Source organism: Styela clava, chromosome 9 (assembly GCF_964204865.1).
Source record: "Styela clava chromosome 9, kaStyClav1.hap1.2, whole genome shotgun sequence".
NCBI classification, from domain to species: domain Eukaryota; kingdom Metazoa; phylum Chordata; class Ascidiacea; order Stolidobranchia; family Styelidae; genus Styela; species Styela clava.
In genome coordinates this window covers 4682224-4708439 of record NC_135258.1, presented here as the reverse complement: position 1 = coordinate 4708439, position 26216 = coordinate 4682224, and the positions used below count along the sequence as shown (strand labels likewise).

The 26216-nt window shown below is 33.9% G+C and overlaps 3 protein-coding genes and 1 long non-coding RNA gene across 12 annotated transcripts in view; 3 read left to right on the top strand and 1 right to left on the bottom strand.

Moving 5' to 3' along the window:
• Nucleotides 1-6055: 6055 nt before the first annotated feature.
• LOC120334443 (uncharacterized) lies at nucleotides 6056-8002 on the top strand. Its single transcript, XM_039401957.2, has 2 exons — nucleotides 6056-6731; nucleotides 7867-8002. Exon 1 carries the CDS (start codon nucleotides 6056-6058, stop codon nucleotides 6722-6724), a length of 669 nt encoding a protein of 222 aa, XP_039257891.2. The 3' UTR covers nucleotides 6725-6731; nucleotides 7867-8002.
• LOC120332428 (uncharacterized) lies at nucleotides 6163-10415 on the bottom strand. Of its 3 annotated transcripts, XR_013477895.1 has the most exons (5): nucleotides 9903-10412; nucleotides 9416-9524; nucleotides 9061-9138; nucleotides 6833-6951; nucleotides 6163-6299 (listed from the first exon to the last, which is right to left on the bottom strand). It is a non-coding gene; the product is annotated as an uncharacterized LOC120332428 (long non-coding RNA). The 3 variants fall into 3 exon arrangements; XR_013477894.1 differs by having other exon boundaries at nucleotides 9057-9138; nucleotides 9416-10415; XR_005568090.2 differs by having other exon boundaries at nucleotides 9416-10406.
• A 1156-nt stretch (nucleotides 10416-11571) lies between these two features.
• Nucleotides 11572-14196, top strand: LOC120339805 (uncharacterized). The gene has a single exon (XM_039408012.2). The coding sequence runs from the start codon at nucleotides 11677-11679 to the stop codon at nucleotides 12376-12378; it is 702 nt and encodes a 233-aa protein (XP_039263946.2). The 5' UTR covers nucleotides 11572-11676; the 3' UTR covers nucleotides 12379-14196.
• A 21-nt stretch (nucleotides 14197-14217) lies between these two features.
• LOC120330706 (inositol 1,4,5-trisphosphate-gated calcium channel ITPR1-like) overlaps nucleotides 14218-26216 on the top strand; it is a 99298-nt gene continuing 87299 nt past the window's right edge. For all 7 annotated transcript variants that reach the window (XM_078116506.1, XM_078116507.1, XM_078116505.1 and 4 more), the window contains exons 1-5: nucleotides 14218-14388; nucleotides 14964-15034; nucleotides 15725-15840; nucleotides 21296-21405; nucleotides 25126-25261. In XM_078116506.1, the coding sequence (XP_077972632.1) occupies nucleotides 14294-14388; nucleotides 14964-15034; nucleotides 15725-15840; nucleotides 21296-21405; nucleotides 25126-25261 (528 nt within the window). In that variant the 5' untranslated portion in view covers nucleotides 14218-14293. The remainder of the gene's footprint in view (nucleotides 14389-14963; nucleotides 15035-15724; nucleotides 15841-21295; nucleotides 21406-25125; nucleotides 25262-26216) is intronic.

Here is a 26216-nt window from a genome sequence, read left to right as displayed (position 1 = left end):
TTAATTGTTGATCAATCAATCAATCGTTTATTCATCATCACGAAAAGATCAAATGCACAAAAAATTGGTACAGGAAAACAAGAGAGCTACGCTTAAATATATGGACACTTCTGTTCGCAGTACAATACGGTTTACCGTACCGTCAGATCACAGTCTACAAATATATTCACACCAAGCGAAGCAGTACAGTAGGACAAAAAATGGCGTCCGATGGCCGCAGAACGTTTAATGACGTCATAGCAAACAAAAACAAATCTGAATAAAAGTAATAGCCTTCTGGAGAAAAATTTTATCTTCAACCACTGAAAATTTCAAAGCAATTGGTCCAGTATTCGAAGAGAAAAGCGATTAAAAATGATGGAGACAAATAATAATAACAATGACAACAAAATTTTGAAACGATCGTTATGTCCACTACGTGTCCAAAAAAAATATAATGATAATGATAGTTGTGCGACAGGAGTCGCGAGGGACCTTGTTAAGTCGAATCCAAAAGGATCCGATAACAGGATCGGTTTCGGCTCCATGCGTCAATTTTTGTATTTCGTGTTTCTAATTTATGAATCGGTGACGAGCGTTTTCTCTCGCGACGAAATCTCACTCGTTTGATTATACATAGGCTTACCATACGTCCCGCTTTTCAGCGTTTTGTCCCGCCGTCCCGATAAGTCAGCCAAAAGTCCCGCTTTTCCAGCATAATACACAAACATGTTCTCGTTACTGTTGTTTCTGTGTAGCACAGCGCTAGCCTATTTACTGAAGGTGAATGCGTTTGTTTCCCGCTGATTCCCATTGATGGCAGACGTATCGCATGTAAAACCAATACTAATTAGTCTGAATTCGAATTATTTATGCCGGTATCGTTGTCTATTTTTCGAACTGAATGCCATATTTGGAATGTGAAGTTATAAAATCACAGCTAAGGGGTCGTTGCCTTTCGAGGCGTCCCGATTTGAAGTCACAAAAATATGGTAACCCTAATTATACAGTACTTGTGTTTTCTCGCAAATAACCCGCAAAAGCGGCAGACATCAAACGCAATACCAGCTTGCATATCCAGGACGCGAAGACGGGGTTATTGCACCATATTTACGTTGTTACAATCTAAATTGATTATAATAATAATTATTATTGGTGCCGAGTGCCAACTTACTGACGATTTTCCGATTACCTGATTGCAACAATCTTAAATATTTGGAATACGTGAAACATTCTTCATTTTAAATTGAATGAGTTCTCGCGGAAAATGATGTGTACCAGACGTTAGATGTTAAAACATTATTTGCGATTAATTTAGATCAAACTTTGTTTTTTACGACATCTCGTTTCCAAAAATACAAAGTTATATCGCAAAACAAGGCATTTTGTTACATTTATTTTGCACTCTCAATAAAATACACATTTTTCGAAATTCAAGTCGCTGCTGAATCCGTTCCTATCGTCCAAGTTCGACACACGTTTGGTCGAGTGTCGGGCGATATTTTAGTCGATGATAAAGTTGCCAGACGTGGTGAAAACATGAGAAAAATTAAGATTTTGCAATTGAAATAATTTTGAATGTTATTTTACGAGTCCTGCTCGCAGAAAATAAACACACTGACATACTTGACATATCCTACCAAGTGCGGCAACCGTTGCGCCCGCATAAATTGCAGTAGCCTCGGTCTGACCTGTGTGTTTACGGTGCTCTCACATTAATAATAATTTAATGTTTTTTCATACTTATTATTTGTATTTCAGAATTTAGTATTAAATTGTATAATGCGCTATTTATTTTAACATATAAGTATTTAGACTCAGTCTTATTTTAGAGACACATAAATTTTGGACAATTCAAGGCAAAAAGGTATTTGTGCCTTGCCCGGTGCCTAATATATATAAAAGTATACGGGGATTTAACTAGTATTCCATGTTAACTCGAATTGAATGAATAAGTTTCAGTATTTATTACTGATCGAATGCCAAATTGTGATTAACTGAATGATATTTTTTGAAATAGTTCTTACACTTGCAACCATATTTAGAGAGGTTAAAAATGATGGTTGAAAAAGAACATAGGCGAAATTTATTTCAACTTGGCCAATATTGAGGTCTTAATCATCCATCCAATCTTTTCAATAAACACTGAAGCACTATTAAAAACTCAGCTATGAAAATTTCTGTGGTGCGCCTTTTCCCTGTTACCTTGGGCACATGTTTTTTCCTAATTCAGCCCTGGCTGCAACATTCTTGCATTATAATATGACTACGAATTCGTCAGCATAATAAAGCAAGACTATAGAACAGAGGTACTCAACTTCCCAGATAAAGGGGGCCGCATTTTGACCACAAAAGATGCGACGGACCACAGAATATTATTACCGTGTATCTGTACTATTTAATTCATTTATTAGTCCGATACGATACTGGTTTGTTTTTATTTCTATGCATTTTAAAACATATTTATTGGATAGCATTCGTAAGTTTGCAGTTGCAACTTCACCCCTAGCGAGAACTATGGCAGAATTTTATAACATAAGAAAAAAAATATATATACCTAACAGCAACAATGTTTTTCAATGGCAATAACGTTTCACAATTGGTTTATTCTCAATGAGATTTCTCAGTCTGCATTTTGTTCACATGTACTTGAAAATCTTTTCCCTAAGATCACAACCTGATGGATATGCAATTTTGAACTCTGCTCTTCGTGGTGTCGTTGTAAATTTTCTTGCTTCTTTGACATATGAGACACAGGGATTTTCCATTTTCTCTACTAAAGCAAATTTCCACGCGAGTTAAGAACTCGTTCGTTATTTTCGTCATTTACTTTCTTCTTCTTTGTCGCCATGACCCATTCCTTTTAAGCTGGACGCAGTGTAATACCGTTGTGAAGCGCATTTCCGAAGGTAGATAGAAATTGATATCGAATTGAAAAATCGTTTATATTCGTTACGCCGCAGATATTATGATATATGTTTGGGTTCATCAAAGATCTTTGCAAAATATGCATCGGCGGGCCGCGGGTTGAGAACCCCTGCTATAGAATTAATAGTATTGAAATTGCGGGGAAATGCTATTTAATCATTCAACGACCGGCGCTTTTTAACGGTATCAAGTTACGGTGAAATGCTGTTCGAACGCACTACGACTGACGATTTTTAACAGTATTGAAGTTACGGTAAAATGCTATTTAAACGTTCAACGACTGACGATTTTTAACAGTATTGAAGTTACGGTAAAATGCTATTCAAACGGTTAACGACAGACGCTTTTAACAGTATTAAAGTTGCAGTGACATGCTACTACGGATTAGGTTCTTTGACATTCTACTTCTTCCTATTCTACCTGCATCAAAGTAAACTCTGATCACGGGTGTCGCTGCTCGATAATCAGAGAAAGATAGAGAGTTTTGTCAAACCAAGAAAACAATATATGCATACATACATAACAAATAAACAGTTGTTTTCGGTACATGACTGGGAGACAATGATACCACATTTGGGGGTCATCAGAGTCAGTTGCCATCCAATTTAATAAAATAAGCATAAAAATAACAAGTTCCTGTCAATATATCAATGTCTCTCACAATTTTTACTATGTACAGAATTTACATTAATTTATTATTCTCGATTAGGAAAGCATTCTTTTAAAAAATGGGATATCCACATATTGAAATTGTATTGCAAAATATAAAATGATCGAAACGAAAAAAGTGGAAGCACTGGGCGGACAAGATACAGATTAATTGGGTAACTTGTATACTTTGAATGGACAGCGTTTTTCAAACTGGAGTCCGCGGACCCCTGGGGGTTCGTGACGACTGCACATGGGGTCCGCACCGATAGAAAAAGAGTCTGAAACGTATACATTTCAACGTAGATACATTGTCACATTATAATTCGTAAATGAGATAAAGTCATAAGTTCACACAATCGCAAATCGTTATGTTACGAAACCTCAGCAGTGGGAGTGAAAAAGCTGTTGTAGAACGATTCTTGCTTTTAGCATCTGTGAGGTGGACCTTCGTCACAGAGCTACACCGTCGTATTGATTGTATTGGTTACTGAGTCATCACCAGTCGATAACTTGTGCGACTTTGCCAAGGGTATTTGAGCCCGTTACCGTTGCTGCAAGAAAGGGCATGAAATGAAATTAATTCAGATTTTCACGAGTTTTATTTTGTCAAAGGAAACATTATCCGTTCTCGTTGTTTAGGCACAGAAATTGATACGCCATAGGATGCGGGTCTGTGAAAAATTAGATTGACAAACGAGGGTCCGCGACTCAAAAAGTTTTGGAAACTCCGAGTTGAAACATATCAAGCAAGATTTTGAACATGCATTACATTGTAGACTTTGTATAAATGTATAATTAAAGATTCAATATAATCAATACAGTCGATATTGAAATATCAAACACAACAGTTGGCTTAATTTAGGAATAAATAAGATGCAATATTTTATAACACTATGTGAAATGATTTTGTACACTTTAAATATAAACATTAACCCTACTGACCCCTTTGCGTTGAAACGAGAGATGTAACAAAAATTTAAAAAAATGGTGTGTATTTCAAATTGTAGTGTTATGCGCAAGCCAGAAGGACTCGACATCTGATATTCCAGTCATAGAGAATTGCGTCATCTTTCAAAAGAGATAAGAGTGGCTATCTTGAGCGAAACGCAACGTAAAATATTCAAGAAACAACGAAAGCATGTTCTCGCTAGCACTGCTAAACTGTTAATAACCCATTGTGGAAAGTCAGCCATATGGGAATATAGGAATAAAGTAAAATATGACAATATATATCAGATGCAATGGGATATACGTGCTATTTTAAAATGTAAGATTTTGGGCGTTATTAAATTAATGTCTGATGTTGATAGACAAGATCTTCTCAATGAAGGAATAGTGGATAACCTACTCATAAAATCTATAATGATCCGAGAATATTTTGGTTTACATAGGTGGTAAACATAAGCATGAATTGTTGTATTTTCTATATGATATGTTTATTTGGGTGTCTGATGGATAATTTTTTATGTTAGAGTTGAATAATAACATTTACTTGGACAGGAAATAGGAAAATTCTATTACCATAATAGGTGTTCAAATTTGCTGTCTAATATTTATAAATTTTGCTTTTCCATGCTAATATAAAATAAATTTAATAGCATTCACGATGATGACAATTGGGACAACAATCAACTAAATCAATTGGAACTACAAACAATGAATTGCTGATATTGAATATGTAAATGTATGGGTATTGTATATTTAAATTGTAAAATGACTTTTCTTCATTTAAACGGAATTCAAACCATGCGATTGTACTCCGATATCAATTACTGTAACCAAAATTGGAAATACACATAAATAATATTAATTCACTTTCATTTGGACAAAAATTTTATAAATAATTGAATTTCATAGTGGCACTGGAATTCTATTTGGCAAAAAAAAAAAAATTCCCGCTAGCAGTTTCGAGGCGCGCAATCATTGTTTGTTTATTATTGTGCGTGTAATGTAGGTAGGTTGTTTACGACCCCAAAACTATTTCTCGCCCGCTCAAATTGAATTCTTTCAATTCCCAACATATTCCTCTGTATATTTCTTGTCTTTCAAATACTTACATATATAAAACTCGTAAAATTAAAAATGATTCGCTGTATAATTAAGCTTTTCAGATTCGCTGTTTGACTAAGTATAATATATTAATAGCTATTGCTTCTACTTAAACATTTGAACAATGAATACACCAATACCACCACCGAGAGAAAAAACACCACGCAAAGCAAAAAAATCATCTACAAAATCACCAAAAGAAATAAGACAACAGGCTGAGGCTCAATCTGAAGAATATATATCCAAGACCGATTCGCCACAATACAATGAAATTGTGAGTGGAATATTGCCTGTTATATCAAGAAACATCATAAATGCAATAACATTACAACTGCCAGCAATGATAGGTCAATGTCTGGAGGAAAACCTGGAACACTCAGGCAACTCCGACATCCTCACCCCCATAACACCTAACATTCAGGATATTCTTAATGATCTGGGCCAATCCATGAGGGAAATTAGAACCGAACTATCAGAAATTAAAGAAAGTCAGACATTCCACACCAAAATGTATGATGATCTGGCAGAAAGAAATAAAACTTTAGAAAAACAAACAATTGAAAACAAAAAAACAATTGATAATCTCTTGGAAAGAATATATGATCTTGAAGACGATTTGTTCTATGTCTCAGAAAAAGTGGAAGATCAGGAGAGAAGGGGACGTCTGGAGAATCTTGAGTTTCATGGGATTCCTGTAAAACAAAATGAGGACACAGATGAAATTGTTTGTAACATTGCGAAGATGATAGGTGTCGACATCAAAGCCACTGATATTTCTGTATCTCATAGGATGCCAACAACGGGGGAAGAAACAAGATCTCCAGCTATAATCGCCAAATTTGTACACCGGAAAAACAAAATCAAAATCTTTGAAAAACGAAAATTTCTACGCTCAATGACACCGAATACCATTTTCAGTAATCCATCAAAAATTTTCATTGCTGAAAATCTGACAGCCCTCAATAAGGACTTGTATTTTAGAGCACGAGCTGCAAAAAACAACTGCGGCTATAAGTTCCTTTGGACATCAAATGGGAGAGTATTTGTGAAGAAAAATGCTGAGATCAAAAACTCTTTGAACATTCGTTACGAAGATGACCTTTCTAAAATTCAATAACTTATATGTGAGTGTACCTTTTATTCATTTATTTTCCTAGTTAATCAATACCGAACTAACATGTTATTCATGTAAAAACTTACTAATATCGTGCCAACCAAAACTAACCTGTGAGATATGTGGGTCCAATTTCCATCTTGAATGCTCCCATTTTTGCCAACCGTGCTCAGTTGCATCACTGCCCCATCAGTCATCTAATCAGATTCATGGTGCACTTGCGTTCAATTCTAAAATTTTGCATGAAATAAGTAGATGTGAATGTAAAAAAGTAGAAGTGCCAAATTTAAAAACAACTAGTAAATCTTTTAAAAAAAACTGTCTTATTGCATTTCATATAAATATTCGGTCTCTTCAAAAAAACCATGATAATTTAGTGAACTTACTATCTGAATTTATTACCCCCCCTGACCTCATTGCGATATCCGAAACGAGACTTGGTATTAATCCAATCTCAAACATCTCCTTACAGAACTACGAGTTTGTTCATAAGCCCTCCAAAACAAGTGCTGGTGGAGTAGGACTGTATGTGAAGCAAGGCTTAGTCATCACTGAAACTCAGGATTATGATTTGAATCACCCAGACTGTGAGGATTTGTGGATAAACCTTAAACTGAGTCCAACTGTTACATTCATAATTGGAATAATTTACAAACATCCCCGAAAAGACATTCCCAAATTTACAGAAAAATTATCCAACAGTTTAGAAAATTTAAATAAAGAAAAGAAATTGTTTATCTTACTAGGAGATTTCAACATAAATTTACTAAGTCCAACAACAGATCTGGCAACTATGAAATACATTGATATGCTCCTAGCAAATTTGTCACTGCCCTTAATTACCTCGCCAACAAGGGTAACTCGTTCATCCAGTACACTAATTGACAATATTTTTACAAATGCGATAAAATTTGACCTAATGAGCTTCATTATTCTTAGTGACATCAGTGATCACTATCCACAATTCTGCACAGTCTATGATTCAAAATTTAAAGGGGGTCAAGATCAAGATAAAATATTGAAACGAGATATGAAAAACTTTTCTATTGATGCCTATAGAACCAATTTAGAATCTTCTCTTAGCCCAATCTCAAATTGCCAAATCACTAGTGATAACTTGAATACTCTATTTGAAACATTCATAGAAATAATTCGGACAACTATTGATGCTCATGCGCCTTTGAAAGCAGTAAGTCGGAGTGAAGCCAGATTTCTAGCCAAACCTTGGCTCACCAAAGGGATTCATGTTTCTATTAGAAAGAAGCATAAAATGTACAAAACCCACTTCAAAAAAGGTAACAATATTCAACATAGATCATACAAAACTTACAGTAAATTATTAAAAACCCTAATAACTAAAGCAAAAAAATTATATTACTTCGATAAATTTAAACAAACTTGTGGTGATATTAAATCTACTTGGAAGTTGATAGGACACTTGGCCAATATCAAAAAAGAAAGAAAACTTGCAATCAAAGAGCTAAAAACTGAAAATGGGTCGATGGTATGTGATCCAGTCTGCATTGCTAACTATCTCAACAATCATTTTACCTCTATAGGGCCACAACTGTCTGAAAGTATACCTCAGTCTAATGAGTCTTTTTCGACTAATCTCAAAAATCCAGTGAAAGAATCCTTATTTCTTAGACCAGCAACATTCAATGAAATCTTTAGCACTATAGCAATGCTACCGGATGGTAAAGCGGTTGGGTATGACAATATACCAGCTAAATTTTTAAAAAATGCTGCTGATATAGTGTCCCCTATGCTTTGCAAGTTATTTAATGCCTGCATAGACTGCACCATTTTCCCGAATTGCTTGAAAATTGCCAAAGTTACTCCTGTATTCAAAAGTGGGCAAAAAGAATGTGCATCCAACTATCGACCTATTTCAGTTCTTTCGGCCATAACAATAGTATTTGAAAAACTTCTACACACCAGACTTATACAATTTATAGATAACCATAGCATTATAAACAAATCCCAATTCGGTTTCCAAAAAAAGCACTCTACTAATCATGCGATTCTTGACATGGTTTCTTACTTTTATGACGAATTAGATAAAAAAGAGCATATTAGTGCCATATTCCTCGACCTAAAAAAGGCATTCGACACCGTTGATCATAACATATTAGTTAAAAAGATGTGCCACTATGGTATTCGCGGACATGCATCAAAATTATTCCAGAACTACTTGAGCTCACGTCAACAATATGTCAAAATAGGATCACATTGTTCTAAACTTGAAACTGTACAGTGTGGAATTCCACAAGGATCGATAATCGGGCCAGTAATGTTCATACTCTTTGTCAATGATCTCCCTCATGCCACTAACCTACTTGTGAAACTCTTTGCTGATGATACTGGACTATTCGGAAGTTCAGCTTCATCAAATGATTTGGAACTGTACATGAACTCTGAAATGCAAAAAATCACATCTTGGATGGCTAGTAATAAACTTACTATAAATATTGAAAAGTCCAAATCTCTATTAATTAGCCATAATAAAAATGAAAAAAGTAAGCAACCGATTCAGATTTTTATTAATGACATTCCACTCGAGAATGTCAATTCTTATAAGTACCTAGGTATATATATAGACAATAAGTTGAAATGGGCATCACATATCAACTACATAGCCAGCAAGCTAGCTAGAACAGCGGGAATATTATTTAAATTAAAAACATTTCTTACCACATCAGCTATGCGATTAGTTTATTTTTCCCTATTCCAATCATATCTCCAGTATGGCATTGTTGCATGGGGAAGTGCATCATCCACACTGATTCGCAGACTTGAGGTGCTGCAAAATAAATCAATCCGAGCAATTGGTAACGCACCTCTACACACCAGACTTGATCCTTTGTACCATAGATTTAACATTATAAAACTTCACCATGTCCATGAATTTGAGATACTGAAACTCATGCACCAGTACTTCAACGACAAACTTCCAAAGGCATTTGTAGGGTATTTTACTAAACAGACTGCAGTCCATTCATATCGCACTAGATCTGCCTCGCAAGGTGCCTTATATGTCCCAAGATATACATTATGCTCAACACAAAAATCTATAAAGTATATGGGTGTGAAGTTGTGGAATGATTTACCAGGTACCATAAGATCACTGTCATATCATGGTTTTAAAAGAGACCTGAAAATAAAATATATTGATAATTACCTTTCTGGAAGTTGATCATCTGAAAATTTAATGACCAATTCTAATCTGCTGCCGTTTCTTAACATCTGACTCACGACAGCATGTGACCTTGGCTTGTTATTCTTGACAACGCTGATCCCAGCTCGAGCGATTCAGAGGTGCACGGAGTCCTTATTTTTCAAAATTGCTGCTTGGTTGGCAACGATTATGCCGTTATGTACCATTGAGGTGTTATATACACCTCAATGTTATGTACACGGTCTAAAAACCTAATTGTACGTTTATTAGAGTTTCATCTACTTTTATTACGATTGGTTTCTCTTTGAATTTGGATTTTTTCTCCTTCATATATATATATAAAGAAGTTTGTAATAGCTATTTGGTGGTTTTCATGGTTTTCAAATTTGTTATATACACATATTATTCAATTGTTTGATGTCATGTTTTTTATGTTTTGTAAATAATAATGATTAGAAGCATAGGCGTTAACTAAATTTATTTATTAAGCTGAATCAGCATCGTAGGTGTCGCTGCTCGAAGACCTTCCGTGGTCCCTCGCGACTCCTGTCACACATATGAAGTTCTTTTTTTTACTTATTATATATCTTGCCATATTTCCGTGATATATATATATTGATTGTGTTGACGAATAAATGATGATTGATTGATTGATTGCCAAAAAGAAGTGATGCGCAACCAGAGAACACAAACACTCGGACAACCAATATCATGCTTGAAACGGCGCGAAAATGTCCTATTGCGTTTGTTTTAAGTTACGTCCACGTTAAGACATATACCGGTGCATAAAGAATGTTAACTCTTACTGACCAATCATATTATAGCCATATTTATATTAATAAAAATAGTGTCATCCCGGCATTATAGGAAGTGTTTGTACATAGAACTAGTACAATTCATTAGTCCAGGCCAATTATCCAAGTTTTTACAATAATTAGTAGTAAATGGATTAATTTATCATAGATTGGTCAGGGATTTCAATAAAGAAATATTGAGATATAGTTGATATTTGACAGGTCAAAAGTTGAAGGAAAAGAGCTATTAGCATGGCATATTTACTTCATAAAATAAATGGGTCCTTCTTGTCTCTCTTTGCCATATAATGTCATTTTTATGTGTTTCCCAGGTTTTGTTCGCATAAATTGTAATTTAAGTTTGGTGAAAAAATAAAAACAGACTGTTGGGGGCTTCGTGCTTCGACATAGCAATATATTATGCGGCCATTGTAATACCTGCTCACCACTGAAGGCGCACGTGAACCACACAGTGACACAGGTACCTATCGTGTCTTGGTGTTGACCAAAGTGACTATGGTCAATTCCGGTGTCTGCCTTCTCGCTGTCGAATGTGGATTGTTGTACGGTACCAGTACAGTTACCGGTTTACCTGTAAGGCAGTATGAATGCTGTGAGGGTTACTGTAAACAGAATCAGCATTAAACCTTGCTAGGGTACCGGTACTATAACAGGTTGTAAAATATTTTATACATTGTATTTTGCCCATGCCTAGTTATTATTATTATTTGTAATTATCTCTTGTACTGTTGTAGGAGAGCATGAAAGTACGGTACCGGTATGTTCTTTCATTGTAGAGCAGAGTATTTCATGCTCTACAGCTCTAGCTTCAACTTTTAGCCAGAAAGTCAGACAGAAAGTTCGCTTTTCTATGAATAATCGTATTAAATTTTTTCTAGAAAATTTCAAGTTCCATCCTAAAATTTTTAAAAATGTACTGGAATTGTAAATCATTTCAATTATAATTAGTTCCCGAGTTCTTCATGGATTCATTGAACACACCGAACAGTAATTCAAGAAAACTCTCCAATCACAGCGCAATGGACAAATTGAAGAAAAAACGGAAGAAAAAAAAGAAAACTAAAGAAGGAAAAAGATCTTCGGCCTCAAGCGCATCTGCGAGTGGAAGTCCAGATTCTAGCGGAATGCTGAAAACGCAAGCATCATATTCCAGTCCTTCAATATTAGAACAATCAAATACTTATTCTGACAAACACGAAAACTGTATCAAAGTAAATGAATGTCTACGTTGGCCCGCACATAGCTTATATCAAGACAACGCATTTCGTTCTGAAATTGTCGGGAAATTTCCAGTCCCTGGAACAACAGACGAAGAAGAACAAGAAAGAATTGAAATTTACAAAATGAATCGCAGAAAGCGTTACATTGCAGCACAGCAGGCTTTAATAGATAAGTACCCTGACGTTGCCGTGTATGCTTCCTCTAGTGGAAGTAACAGCAGTCAAGATATAAATAAAGAAGAAAGACTCCATAGTGGCAGCAATAGTATTATTTCCCCAGCAGTTCCAAGCACTTATAGATCAACGAATGCCTCACCAGATTCTAAATCTCTGGATAAAGAAATTAATCCGAGGTACTTTTCAAACACTGAAGTTCCGCTTGTTTTGTCAAAAGCTAATGGAGTTGTTGTGTCTGCTCCAAAAAGAGAAGTATTGTCTGTATAGTAGAAATGTAGAAGAAATTAGTGTAAATAAAATTCGAAGTGGGACGTAATGGAAAACACCGTACTTAATCAATTTAAATCAAAACAAATTGTTATTGTTACATTTGGAATTATTTTACCAAAAGCATAATTCTCTTTTTGCTGGAATATTTCTGGTATTGCTACTTCAATTATATACCAACCCCCAGTTATAGTAAGCCGACTTAACTATTTATTTTCTCTGCACAATCTTCAATTCTGAATCCTAAATTCTGATTACCTATTTATACTGTTTATTTTCAGTGCATAGGGTATCCATAAAGTCTAAAAATTTAAAAATTACAAACAGGAATTTATCGATAACATATATTGTTTTGGCCTCACAGATGTATGAAATGCAGTTAAATACTTGAACAATTACTGATTAAAAAACAACAAACCTGGTTAGGATATATTGACAACTGACTGAATTGTGATGGGGCATTATGGACACCATGTATTTTATGCAATGCATTTTATCCAAATTCCAACGCTTGCATACCCCTTATTGATACTGTTGAGACATTTGTTTGATATTTAGCATCTTAAATCAGCTTTTGCCTAACCACAGTGCATTCTGTATATTACGAGAGTTTCATATGCTACTGTTTTGTTTAGTTTACTAGATTTTGACTCTTTTATTTTAAATTCACTGTTTTGTCAAATTTACGAGTGGGCGTTTGTATTATAGACCTTAGTTAAGTTTACCTATTTGTTTGTGCTACTGTAATATGTGCCAAATTCTTTTTTTGAATCTTTTTTGTAAAACTGTCCATTTTGTCGCAGGTCTCCTAAAAATTCATTGTCAAGCGATATTTGTCAACAGGGTGGTATAAAACTGAAGTAGACTATTTTGAATCGCTCTGAAATTATACTTTTTGGACATACTTTGGACTAATCCAAGCATAAATTCAATTAAAATTCCCAACAATTCTAAGTGTCCAATTCATGGCAGTCCTTTAATTAAATATTCTGTCAAGTTATTTGTATTCTGTTCTGTTATTTGTCAGACTGTACAAAACTGAAATAGACTATTTCGAAACAATTTGAAATTATATCTTGGACTAATCCAAGCTTAAATTCAATTAGAAAATAAATTTCTTATTTATGCCTTTTTAAAGTATTGTCCTCATAGTTAAAATAGGATTTCAACATCTGACCAAGATTTGAACATTTTAAGTTTTTATGTTTTAAAATTTTTTTATAACCTAATATGAGTGGCCAACATTAGTTTTGTTGAATTATATTCGGCACTGTTTATGTCTTCAGGAATTGTATATTTTTTGTGTTTAGTGATTTTTATACTACCTTCGAATACTTTTTGCATTTGCCAAAGCTGTGTTTTGTTTATACCAAACGCTGTGATTGAAGTGTATACAGGAAGTGAGTTAAGGCAATATAAGATAATTTTGAAGTTTGATTTGTCCCGAAAATTTCTGTTCTCAGTTCACACCAATCCTGAACTGAACAATAATATTATGATTTTGTTATAAAATAAAGTTTTTTCTGAATTAGTGAAAGTGTGATATTAGACTTTTGGATCACTTAATAAAGTGGCTCTGAAATTTTGTTTTAATATTTGATCATTTTGAATATCCTTGTCTGCACTGATCCGATAATAAACCAATAATGATGAATTGTAAAATTCTAGCGATTTACGCTTTTTCTCGATTCCCCTGTTACTGTATCTTTTGCACTGTAATTTAATAAATCCTATTTCCAATGATCTCCAATGCTAAAATGTTTGCCAATTTCTGACATTGCTTTATAATTTGCCAAAAATTTGTATAATTTTTTGTAGTTTTCGTAATTTTTTGTTGTTTAAAATAACGTACATGTAATTTGTCGGCAATCTGTGGTTCTCTGAGCAACAAAGTTGCTACGGGATTGGACTAAAAATGGCGTCAAGTTCATTACACATTGGAGATATTGTGTCATTGTACGCTGAAGGACCACAAGCGGACTCAGTATGTGGATTCATATCGACTCTTGGGTAAATGCTTTATTACTCTGTATTTTTTAGTAGTGATATTTATATTTTCATATCATATTACTCACACATAGTGGGTGGCTGAATTTTTTTGGCGCTAGCATATGCGTATCAAGATGGTAGACACCGGAACATAGTATGTGTGCCAGGTTGGGGTTAGGCTATAATTTCAGGTATAAATACTACCTGAGTCACTTGGCTAGTCCCTGAACACATTTAATATAACTAAAATAAGGAAAATTGGAATAAAATACTTCGGGAGTACCACCGAATGTATAATCAAATATATTCGAATTTGACAATACAGTAATGTTAAGATGAGCAGTTATCTAATGGTTTCTTTTTTTTTCTAATTTTTGAAAGTTTTATATGAACCTTGTTGGTGACACCGTGAGACTTAAAATGAGTTATTTCAAATGTTTCCTAAAATCAAGAGTTTTAATTATTGAATAAAAATGATTTTGAATCGATTTAAATATTCAAACTGTTTAGAACCTCTTGAGTTTCATTCATTCCAATTCAAGTAAATAACTGGTGTTTACTCTGTTTCATACTCATTCATAAACTCTTGTGTTCAGGTTGGTGGATGATAGATGTGTTGTCAAACCTGATGCAGGAAATCTACAGAATCCACCAAAGAAGTTCAGGGGTGAGAACAAGTTATATTTATTGTTTTGGCATATGTGTATGCGCCTACTTTGTAAAAGAGTCAAAATTAGAATTGCTCATTTTTTACGCATACAAAGTCCATGTCATACTAAAATCAATGCAATTATTTACTTAGGTAAATAATGATTGGAATCACTCCATTTTATATCGATGCAAGTTCATTATTAATGAATATTTCAAATTTTATTTTTATCAAAAATTTGCATTTGTGTTGAAGCTGAATAAGTTACTTATATTTTCATGTTTATCATAGAGCAGATGGCTGATGATATGACCTAGTCATATGAGTTAGACATTGCTACATTTGCTGGATTCACAAATTTGCAAAAAAGTATAATTATATAATAATCTAATATTGTATGAAAAAGGAGTGATTACGCTTATCATTTTCTATAATTAGGTTATATCTTTCCCATTTTCCAGTCAATTTTATTATTTTTATTAAATTACATTCTCTTGACATTCTCAGCAGGTAGTCTTAGAAAATTACTTTTCTGTTCACAAATCTGAAAATGGATTATTTTAAAATGTCCAATGTTAAAATTGCTCATTTCTGGTCTTGGTTTTATTCAAACTATTTGAATATAGACTCCTTGCATAGGAGGTTGCTCAGTTAAATGTTCTGTAGATAGTGCGGTTTTTAACTGCTTTTTATCCAAATTCTCCCTAGATTGCTTATTCAAGATTTGTCCTATGAATCGATACAATGCACAGAAACAGTTCTGGAAAACAGTCAAGTCTGGACCTACCAGGATAGCTGATGTAGCATTGATGAAAAGATTACAGGTTGGTTTGGTCATACCATTCGCGTATTTCGGTGGAAACTGGATCTCGTTTTTGTGTGTGCTTCTAGAGCCGGACCTAAAGTTGGGTTACTTCAGACAGACAAAATTCAAACATATAGTGCAGATCCAACAAAAGTCTTGTTTTAAATCAATACAAGGAAGATTTTGTAATTTTACATATGACCTGAGTCGGACTTTCTCACTCAGCTTTGCCATATAGAATCACGTAGAACAGTGCATCCCAACCGGTGTGTCGCAAAGCATTTCCAAATATTACATACAATTTTGGATCAGATTGTGGCATCATCATTATGTAACGATTATGAAATCATTCTCATTAATAATAGTAAATTGCATGGAGATACATTGTTTTTTTTCTTGTATTTTAACATCTCATTGTGGTGGGTCGCACAGAAAAAATAGCAATAAAAGTCGAGAGCAAACTGAGGAATGGCAATGAAAGTTGGTCGCAAACTGAAAAAGGTTGGCAAAGCACTGGCTTAGCATATGTCCATTATACGCATACAGATCTACTAGCTCAAAAGTATTGTAGAAATTTGTGCAGTTAGTCACACAGAGATCCAATTGATAGCAATTATTTTTGAATGATATGATTATGACTCATAAATCAAGGTAATTCACTCATGATGTGATAAAGAATGAAGTTTTAAGCAACCTCTATTATGCAGAGACCTGAGTAACATTGACAAATCTCCTAATCAAGTTGAGATAAAACAGAAATGCCACTTGCTACTATTTGATTAATACAGAAAATATTATTTTAAAAAGATTGATATATGTTTAATATATACTCTATAGGCTATATGATTCATTTATTCAAATCATAATATTCACAATTTTAACCTGAAATACTACCTCCAGTATTTAGATTGTTATTTTTTCAAATAAAACTAACAATTCTCCAATGACTTATGCATCATTATTAACATCGCTTTGCTCAGCAGACCGTGAAATCACCTAGATACGGACAAAACACTTTCATTTTGGACAGTTGTTTTGATATCAATTTTTCCTAATTTAGTTCAGCACACCTTTTAATATAAAATTTAATCCTATTGTGGCATCAAATTTAGTTCATTTTTAGTTATGAGCTCATTCATGGTTAGTATAAACACCCACTAAAAAAATCTTAGTCATTTTATGATACAAGATTGTCAAATTAATATACAAAAATAGCCAAATCTCCTATTATTTACCTAATAATTTAGGAGCCAAAATTGTAGATAGCAATTCCAATTATGAGACTATAACATAAAATGTATCTTCTTTTTTATCTCAATGAAGCAACTTTGCCTTCTACCAGGGATGTCTAAAATGAATCGATTCAAATTTAGTCATATATATTATTATATTTCTTAATTCCATTTTAGAAACAAGTAATTATAGTTTGGCCCATAGCCATGGCCCACTGCTGGGTCCAGAAACATTTTCAGGTGGACCACAAACCTATTAATAAACATTGCTAGAGTTGTTGATGAATTAGTCAAATATAATTGTAGTAGCAATGAACGATTTTCCACTATGCCTATATTGTAAGCATATATTCCCGACCAAAGATAGAAAGCCAGATAATAATTTAGACTGCCAAGCACATCATTCCTCTTCGCTAGTTGCCTCAGCTAGCCATAACACTAGTCAAACCAGTGACATTAGTGATGTAACAATATGTCAAAAGATTTTTCTGATTAATTTTATTACAAAACTACACGAAATGCGATTTTCGATTACTATTCAAATGTGACGCGGGCCACAGATAATGAAGCGGCGGCCACATATGGTCCGCGGGCCTGGGTTTGGACCACCCTGCTCTAGTATATAGTATTACCTTGAGTTAGGTTATGGATCACAGAATTTGTGTGCAATGAAAGTGGGCCACGAAAGTAATAGGTTGAGAACCACTAGTTTAAACAGTTTATCTTCACTAATTTGTTTTGTGAACATCAATCTTTGTGAACTCCTTCTGTTAAACATTTATAACAAATTTAGAATTTGTTGAAAAATAATATTTAAGAATGTATCTATGGTACTAAAATAGCCATTATCATGGACATTCTAAATTAGCCGGTTATAGCCATTTTTACCTCCTACCTTGATGTGTAGTAAGTACTTAAAGTCAGCGGCAGCGCTGATTTGAATCCTTTCATGTCGACTGTGATTTATTGCTGCGGCAATTGCGATAATATTATAAGATAAATGTAGAATATTTTCAATTAAAACGTTGACGGTGGCAAGAAAATTTGTGGCGATATTCGATATTTTTATAAACACTAGATATGATATACAAATTTCGCGAGATTCGAATACATTCGAATATCAGACTAGAATAGGACATCCCTGGCCATTCTTGCAACCAACACTTGGCTTCATGTTTAGTTTTATTGCTCGTTCCAAGAAACTGAAATTTTGAGTTCGGAGAAATGATTTATTGATTCTTTATTAACAAATGTACACCACCTGCTCTCGGTATTGATTTTTATGTTGCATAGTGCCAGGTTATAATTATCTTGTTTAGTATTCACTCTAATTGAGCATCTAGGGAATTGTATAGTATCTAGGCTTATTCCTTTTCTTTTAATAAAGTGGAACTGCACGATAGTGTTATCAGGGATGACCATCACTAAATACTGGACGGTTCCGAATACATTCTAAAACATATTTTTGAATCTGGAATTCTGAATACATTCTAAAAATCCAACAAAAAAGTTTTATATACTTTTTAAAATCTGAAAACATAGGAATAATAATATTATTATAGTGAAGCGGAGATAACTTAAAATAGCCTTGGAGGTCTTGATTTTCGAATGCATTTCACTATTCGATTTGGACATTTCTGACTGCAATATTATTAATACACAATAGTACCCCTGCATTTGAATAGTAAACAAGTGATCTGTGTAATATACACATCAGTCACATCATACCATCTTATTGGAAAATTTATTTAGTCTGCTCCAACCACATTCCCAGTAGAATTGCATGGTTAATTAAGATGAATGAAACCACATGATAATCTTGTAATATTGTTTACTTTTATTTCCTGGATCACTTCCCGTAACCTTTCAATACAAAACCATGTTTTTTCATTAACAGGATATTTAAAATAAACAAGTTATTTGATTAATTTTCTATTTTTCAAATTTTCGGAAATTTGAGGTTCTTTTCGGGATACCAGGAGACTTCTTCTAATAAGAAAAATTACAAATAATTTTAATTAGGGAAATTCCGGATTTACTACTGCATATCGTCACATATAAGTCGACCCCCTAAAACGATGTATTTATAAAAATTCGCATATAAGCCGACCATACAAATCGCAACACGCCGTGCGAATTGTAGCTGTTGGGATTGAGTTAGCACAAAGTCATTTCGTTTGAGTGCGATCAGAGTTATGCGTGTATAAGCTGAATTTTTAGTGCAAAGAGAGTTTTTCGCGTGTAAGATGACCCCTTAGTTTGGCAACTTTTATTTTGAGTTTTCCACTCGGCTTATATGCGAAGGTATACAGTACTTTGCATATTTTTATAGCAATACAATCTAATGTTTCCAAATCTATGCCGAACCCCAAACAATATATCTTTATTGCCGGAATAGATCATCAAAAGCTTTAAAATTCAAATTAGAAATACGGAATATTTGCTCTTCAAATTTAATCTCTACCTAATTACATGTCTCAAGTTGTTGGTATTGAAATATAATGACAAGGATTTAAATATTGAAGTGGATGTGAGTATTTACTCTCTTGGCTGCGCCGGGGATTATGCACTTGAGCTACTTATAAAGGATATTGTACACTACGGCAGTTCTTCCCGAAGAGGGCACAGCGGCGTTTGGCCAAGCGAGCCCGGGAAATCAACAAAATTGTGTTAAACATAACTAATATATGATTGAATATTTGAAAATATGTGTTCAGCAGCTGCACACTTTTCATTAGATAAATAAATGTAAATGTTATGATGTTTTTTTGACATTGCTATTATTTATTATTTACTACATGTTCACAATTTTAAAAAGCATAATACATTTTACTGATCACAAAATTGAGTTTTATTTATAGGTAGAAACTTTTCTTTTGTGTAGGTGTGCTGTGAGCTTTTTTTTTGAAAGTTTGGGTATAGCTACAGTACAAATTGAATTTAAAGTAGCGGGCATATAATGATATTGTGTGTCAGTGGTTGCACGAAAACTCTTTGCAGTACCAGTAGTATAGTTATGCACTTGAACTACTTCTAAAGGATACTAGGTATCTACTTGGATGCTCTTATCAGGATGTTCTCTAATTTTGCTTCAGTTTTTAATTTCAACTTGAATAATCCTAAGTGGATATATTTTTCTGCACTATCATTACACTAGAATTATGCCCTTATGTTACTTGAATAGGCTGTAATCCAAAGGTATCAGGGAGTTTAAAAGTAGGGCATGCTATTATTATTTTGTTCCATTTTTATTTTATTCTGCTTTGTAATCAATTTTGAATAATACATATATTTCTCTATGAAATGATTTCCAAGCAGTCTCTGATATGTAAGGGAAGGTTTGGGAAAGTCCGAAACCATCCTGGTACAGCATTTATTTCACCCCAATTGTTTATTATGTGCTGGATGAGGAGGTGAGAACCTGAGAAGCTGTAATTCCATTATGACCACTAGCCATCACACCAATATTTAACCTTCAATTTCCCATATATCACCTATAATTATTACTTATCGATTTTAATCGGTAAGTATGTTGATAGGTATTTGTTGTCTGTTAGATGCACGCGATATCTCACGAAAGCGAGATTGAATGTGCTCCAGATTTTGCATGTGCATTCATCTTATCTCGAACCAGAAGCCCATTGATTTTGGGCGAAATATGTTGTATAATTAGCGAGTTATTAATTAATTAGTGATGGGACATGCGGTGTCACTATAGAGTCATGAATCGAAACCGCTATTTCGATAGATAAGTCTTCGGTCTCTGACCGATATTCTCGTTTATTCATTCATATCTTACAATTTTGTTTCTTCGGCTCATCGGTGTGGTGCATCGTGCTAAGCGTTAGGAAAACGCTCAATATTGCATCTAGTTCAAATCCCATACGGATAGTGGATAGTGATGTGAGAGAGGATTGCTATGACACCTCACCGCTGTAGGGTGGTTTACATGACCGCTAGTCGGTTGCGACTTCCTTCACCATTAAGTCCAAGCTTTCGAAACAAATACCTGGATAACTAATCCCATACCCCCCATGGATTGGTAACTGGATGAGAGGTAACTGTGGTTCCCCATATAATTAAGCCGACTTAACGATTTTCCTTTCCCCTGGGATAAATATGTAACTCCTAACCTACGAGGCGGTCACCTGATAACTTGCGATGTCAATATCTAACTTCTGACCACTAGACATTGATCCAATATTTAGTTTTAAATATCTTATATTTTTGTTTCTTTGACAGGAATCTGCAGAAGTTGAGAAGAGACAAAATGAAAAAGAAAATCAGAAATTACTTGGCCAAGAAGTTAAATATGGAAGTGTCGTCCAACTCCTTCATTTGAAATCAAACAAGTAAGTTTTACATGATACAAATATAGGTCTCTACTTTAGTTTAATTAAACGGTACCCTTTTTCTTCACCTTTTATAGTCATGCAATCTCTGTTATAATCACTCAGTGTGACACAAACTTTTGGAACTTTTTCTAAAATGGATGCAATTTCTTCTTTTTCTTTGTAATTTTTCCACAAATCATAAAAGTTGTAATATGATTTTCGTAATTTCAATAATTTTTCCCATATCAACATTTAAATCGGCAAACTATTGAAAAGAAAAGTGTTAATTCCATTCCTTCTCTCCTATAATGGAAGACGTTTTATAAGAAGGCTTCTGGAACATGCAAAGTGAAAAAGGCCATATTTTCAATATTACTGAATTATTATTATTCACATAAAATACACAGTGTGCTTTTATAGTCCCCTATTAATCGATAAACTGCCATAAGACAGTGATTCTATATCATGGTTAATAAAAATAGGCAAAACAAACATTTCATCAAACATAGTGATTTTATCACACACAAAGAAATATCCTAATTGTTCTTTTCTATGGTTGTGACTGTTTTAGTTGGGAGCCACTGTATTTAGGAAAAACCGAACAATATCCAGTTTACCTTTCTGAATTGATGGGCAAAGGTTTCAGCCGTAGACTTCTATTTTCCTATAAGTTAGCATTGCTTTCATAGTTTATTTTAACTAAAAGGTTCGTCAAGTATATAACACACTACCAAGAAATGTTGTCATTGTAATCATAGTTTATCTGCCCCTACTCTGATCTATATTGTGGATAACCATTGGCAAAACAAACATTTCTTACAAACACAATTATTTGTTTTCGCTTGTGAACATATTTCAAGGACTGTCAACAAAGAGATGTTTTCTTAATAAGGTTCACAAAAGTATATTGCGGTATTTGTCAATTTGATGGTTCGTTTGATATTGGTAACAATGGAGAAGTTGGGAAGTTTAAGAATTTGAATATTGGTTGACTTTATCCCTATGAAACACTTTTCTTCAGTTTGATGGTTATTTTGATATTGATGTCCATAAATGATATGGTTATTTGGGTTTGGGGAAACTTTATTGAATAGGCCTCTCTAATTTGTTGACAAAGTTAACTTTCCTCTTTTTGGTCTGACAAATGACTTGTCTTGTCTGTGATCTGGTTCAAATAAAGGTTCAATAACAGTTCTTTTAATAAAAATCCCTCGACTCCAGTGGTAGTGATGCCATTTTGTGTCCGGTATTCATCCACAAATGATGCCTTAAATCTTAAGTATACAGACCAGGTAATGGGTTAATTGAATACTGTTAAACTGGGTCTGAACACTGCCAATGAAATATTTAAACCAAGGGTCCCAAACTCAATTTACCTAGGGGGCCACTGAAGGCTGGATGGGTTTGGGCTGTATCAGGTTTTCCACAATAGCAGCTTAGTTTAAAACATTCAAATCTTTTCTTACTTTATTTTTGTTCAATCAAGCATTTTGCTGATGAACAGTGATGTCTCACAACATGGAAAACAGGGCTATAATTTTAAGCGTTAGTGATTGTGACGTCAAAAATCCGAGGACTGATAATAAATGTATTAATCGAGCAACCTGAGCTAAGTGACTTCCTTAAACCTGGTAATGGGTTAATTGGATATTGTTAAACTGGGTATAATAGTCTGAATGAAATATTTAAATTATGCAAATGCAGTGGTCATCTTTTCAAGATAAAAATCCACATTTGGTCTTCTTTTTTATCTGTAAATTTTAGTTTTTTTCCTTAAAGCAGGAACTGCAACTGATAAAACTAACTTTGAAATTTAACACCAAAATGGTTACAATCACTAGTCGAATTGTAACTTTATTATTGAACTTAAAAACGTACATATAAAATAATAGAGACTATTTGTATTGAAGTGTTTGATCGCCAGACGTCTGTAGATTGAATACACTTTGTTCTTTTGTAGAAATTTCACTTCCATTTATATATTGTACATGGCAGGTATTGTCTTTTGCAAATAGTAATAGTGGAATTAGAACTGATCCATTTTTGGGACTTTGGGTCGGAAATTAGGTACGTGGCTTAATAGAGATATAATATTACCGAGTAATATTCAAAAAATTCGTCCAACAAAAGTATTGATGTTTAGAAATGCCCAGTCTCATTCTCCATGTAATACTGTGCACAAACGTTGGTCAATATTGCCAATTATGAAAGCCCCGGCAACATAATTGTGACTGAAGCTATTGTGTGTTTAATAAAGTGATTTAAATGATTTTTGACAATAGAATGATTATAATGATTCAGGGACCTCCTGAAGTATGCACACCAAGATGGCGCACAACCTAAACTCAGGTTGTGTACCAGGTTAGGGTTCAGGTTATGCGACATCTTGGTGCGCGTACTTCAGGAGCACCTGATTCAGACTGAAAAAAAAAATCATTTTTGTGTCTAGCATTGTGATCCCCCCTAAACTGCTCTGTGGTCTTCTTAAAGGGCTATGGGCCCCAGGTTGGCAATTACTGAACTACACCATAAAACATGTAACATTGTTCACAAACTGTGGTCATAGTTGCCAATTATGAAACCACCGATAACTCAATTGTAGCTGCAGCCATTGTGTGTTTATTAATTTGATTTAAATGGCTTTTGACAATAGAATGATTGTAATGATTCAGACGTTGACAATTTCATAATTTTTTGAGACATTTGTTGACGATTTTAGAATGCTAAATTTTGTATATTCAACATTCGACTAAAATTGATTTAGCTTCATGAAACATGAAGGAATTTTCTCAACATGATATTTAAGACAAACAATAATTTGATTGGTGCTATGTTTCCTTTGTTTTTCGCCTCACTGGAAAACATCAATTGGTCAATATGATAATTAAACCACTCAGATAAACATTTTGAATCACGTTAACAAGTGTTGCTAATTTTAAATCGATCCGCACATAAAATTAATAAACATCAAACACCATTGTGTGTCTGAGTCACTTAAATGTCTTTTGACATTAATTAAATGATTAATTAATTATATTATATTTCAGATTTTGACAGTTTCATGATGAAGGTAATTTTTAAGCCTTCAGCATATTTGCTCTGAACAAGGTTGTATACATAATACATATAGCCACTGATATGCAAAGTGCTGCTATTTTTGAAGACCTGAAATTTTTTGACTCAACATTGACTACGTAGCTAATGTTGATATTGTATTAATTGTACTATTTCGTTTTGTCTATTTCTGGCGACACTGCCTGTTTACGCTTCATTGATTTTGTACCTGCTTGTTCTTGCTTATCATGATTGCAGCATGGGTGCTGTCAGCTGTGCAAGCTTATATATATATCTATTCTGATCGTGTAATATAAGGTTGTATTATATGATAATAGTCAGTTTAACAACTAATTTCAACTGGTCCGTTATTTTGATTGGTAGTTCTCAAATTTCATTATTTTCAAACAATTCATGCTCGCATTGCGGCCTCTCTTATTAAACTCCCAAGGTCTTCAGTTGGTTACCGCTGAACTAACATATTTTTATCCAAAGCTAGTCTAATAATCCAATTAGTCCAAAGCTCGTCTAGTTTTATATATACTTCATAATTATGTTTGTCTATTGTGTACTTTTGGTATGTGATAAAATAAACTACTGACTGACTATCAGGTCTATTATGTATAATGATCTTATACGTAATGCTGGCATATCTTTTGATAATTATCATCCTATTTTTTTCAGATTCCTAACAGTGAACAAACGACTCCCAGCCCTTCTAGAGAAGAATGCAATGAGAGTTTCATTGGATCCTGATGGGAACGAAGGCTCATGGTTTTACATTGAATTATTCTACAAACTTAGATCGATTGGGGACAATGTAAGTTTGAAATATGAGCAATGACACAATTTTCACTAAACATTTTCATTAATAAACTGAGAATCGCACTCAACGATAGGGACCAACATTGGCTATGGTTGAGTCTACGATTTCAAGACTTTCAGCCCTCGCTTCGAAATCGGATACATACCCTGGATATCATTGAATCTCCTAATTTCAAGGTGAAAGCACTTTAATGCGTCGAAACAATCTCAGATCTCACAACACAATAAATATTTTGAATCAGATTATTATTGATTATATTAGATTGTATTGATTAGGCTATAAAACTGTTTTAGAATAGTTATATTTGACAAGCTGTCAATTTGAGTAATCAAATGTCTCTTGTTAGTTAAAACTAGAAACGTTCATCTTACTATAAAAAAGAAAATCATTGTCTATCTTAAATTCCCAGCATTACTGGATCCAAACACATCTCTCACAACACATTAATTAAGATTTTTTGGAATTGTCTAGAATGAGTTGAAATGTCTCTAATTAGTTGAGGTCGAAAGCCTTTCAACTATGAAAAAGAAAACATTGTCTATCTGGACTTTCCAGTATGTTCCCAGTTGTACAATACGAATTCATAATATTCGATATTCAATAATCAAAGCAGGCATGAATCCATAAGACAGTTGTGACTAAAAATACATACATCTTTGTTCAAACTCAAAATGATTGTAGATTAGTATCGTAGTTCCACTTATCCCTTCACAAATAATATAGTGTTAGCTAATCTGTTTTCTTTGTAGGGCTTTATCATAGATCAGCTTAAATCTGATGTGTATAAACCTATAATGAAACCTGGGTACTCCTGAAGTATGCTCACCAAGATGTCGAACAACCTGAACCCTAATCTGGTACACAACCTGAGTTCAGGTTGTGCGTCATCTTGGTGCGCATACTTAAGGAGGTCCGAAATTGTATACAGTGGGTTTTGCCCAGGAAGCAG

Coding starts and splice junctions, on each gene's coding strand:
- LOC120339805 (XM_039408012.2), top strand. CDS start 11,677: ATGGATTCATTGAACACACCGAACAGTAATTCAAGAAAACTCTCCAAT.
- LOC120334443 (XM_039401957.2), top strand. CDS start 6,056: ATGAGGGAAATTAGAACCGAACTATCAGAAATTAAAGAAAGTCAGACA.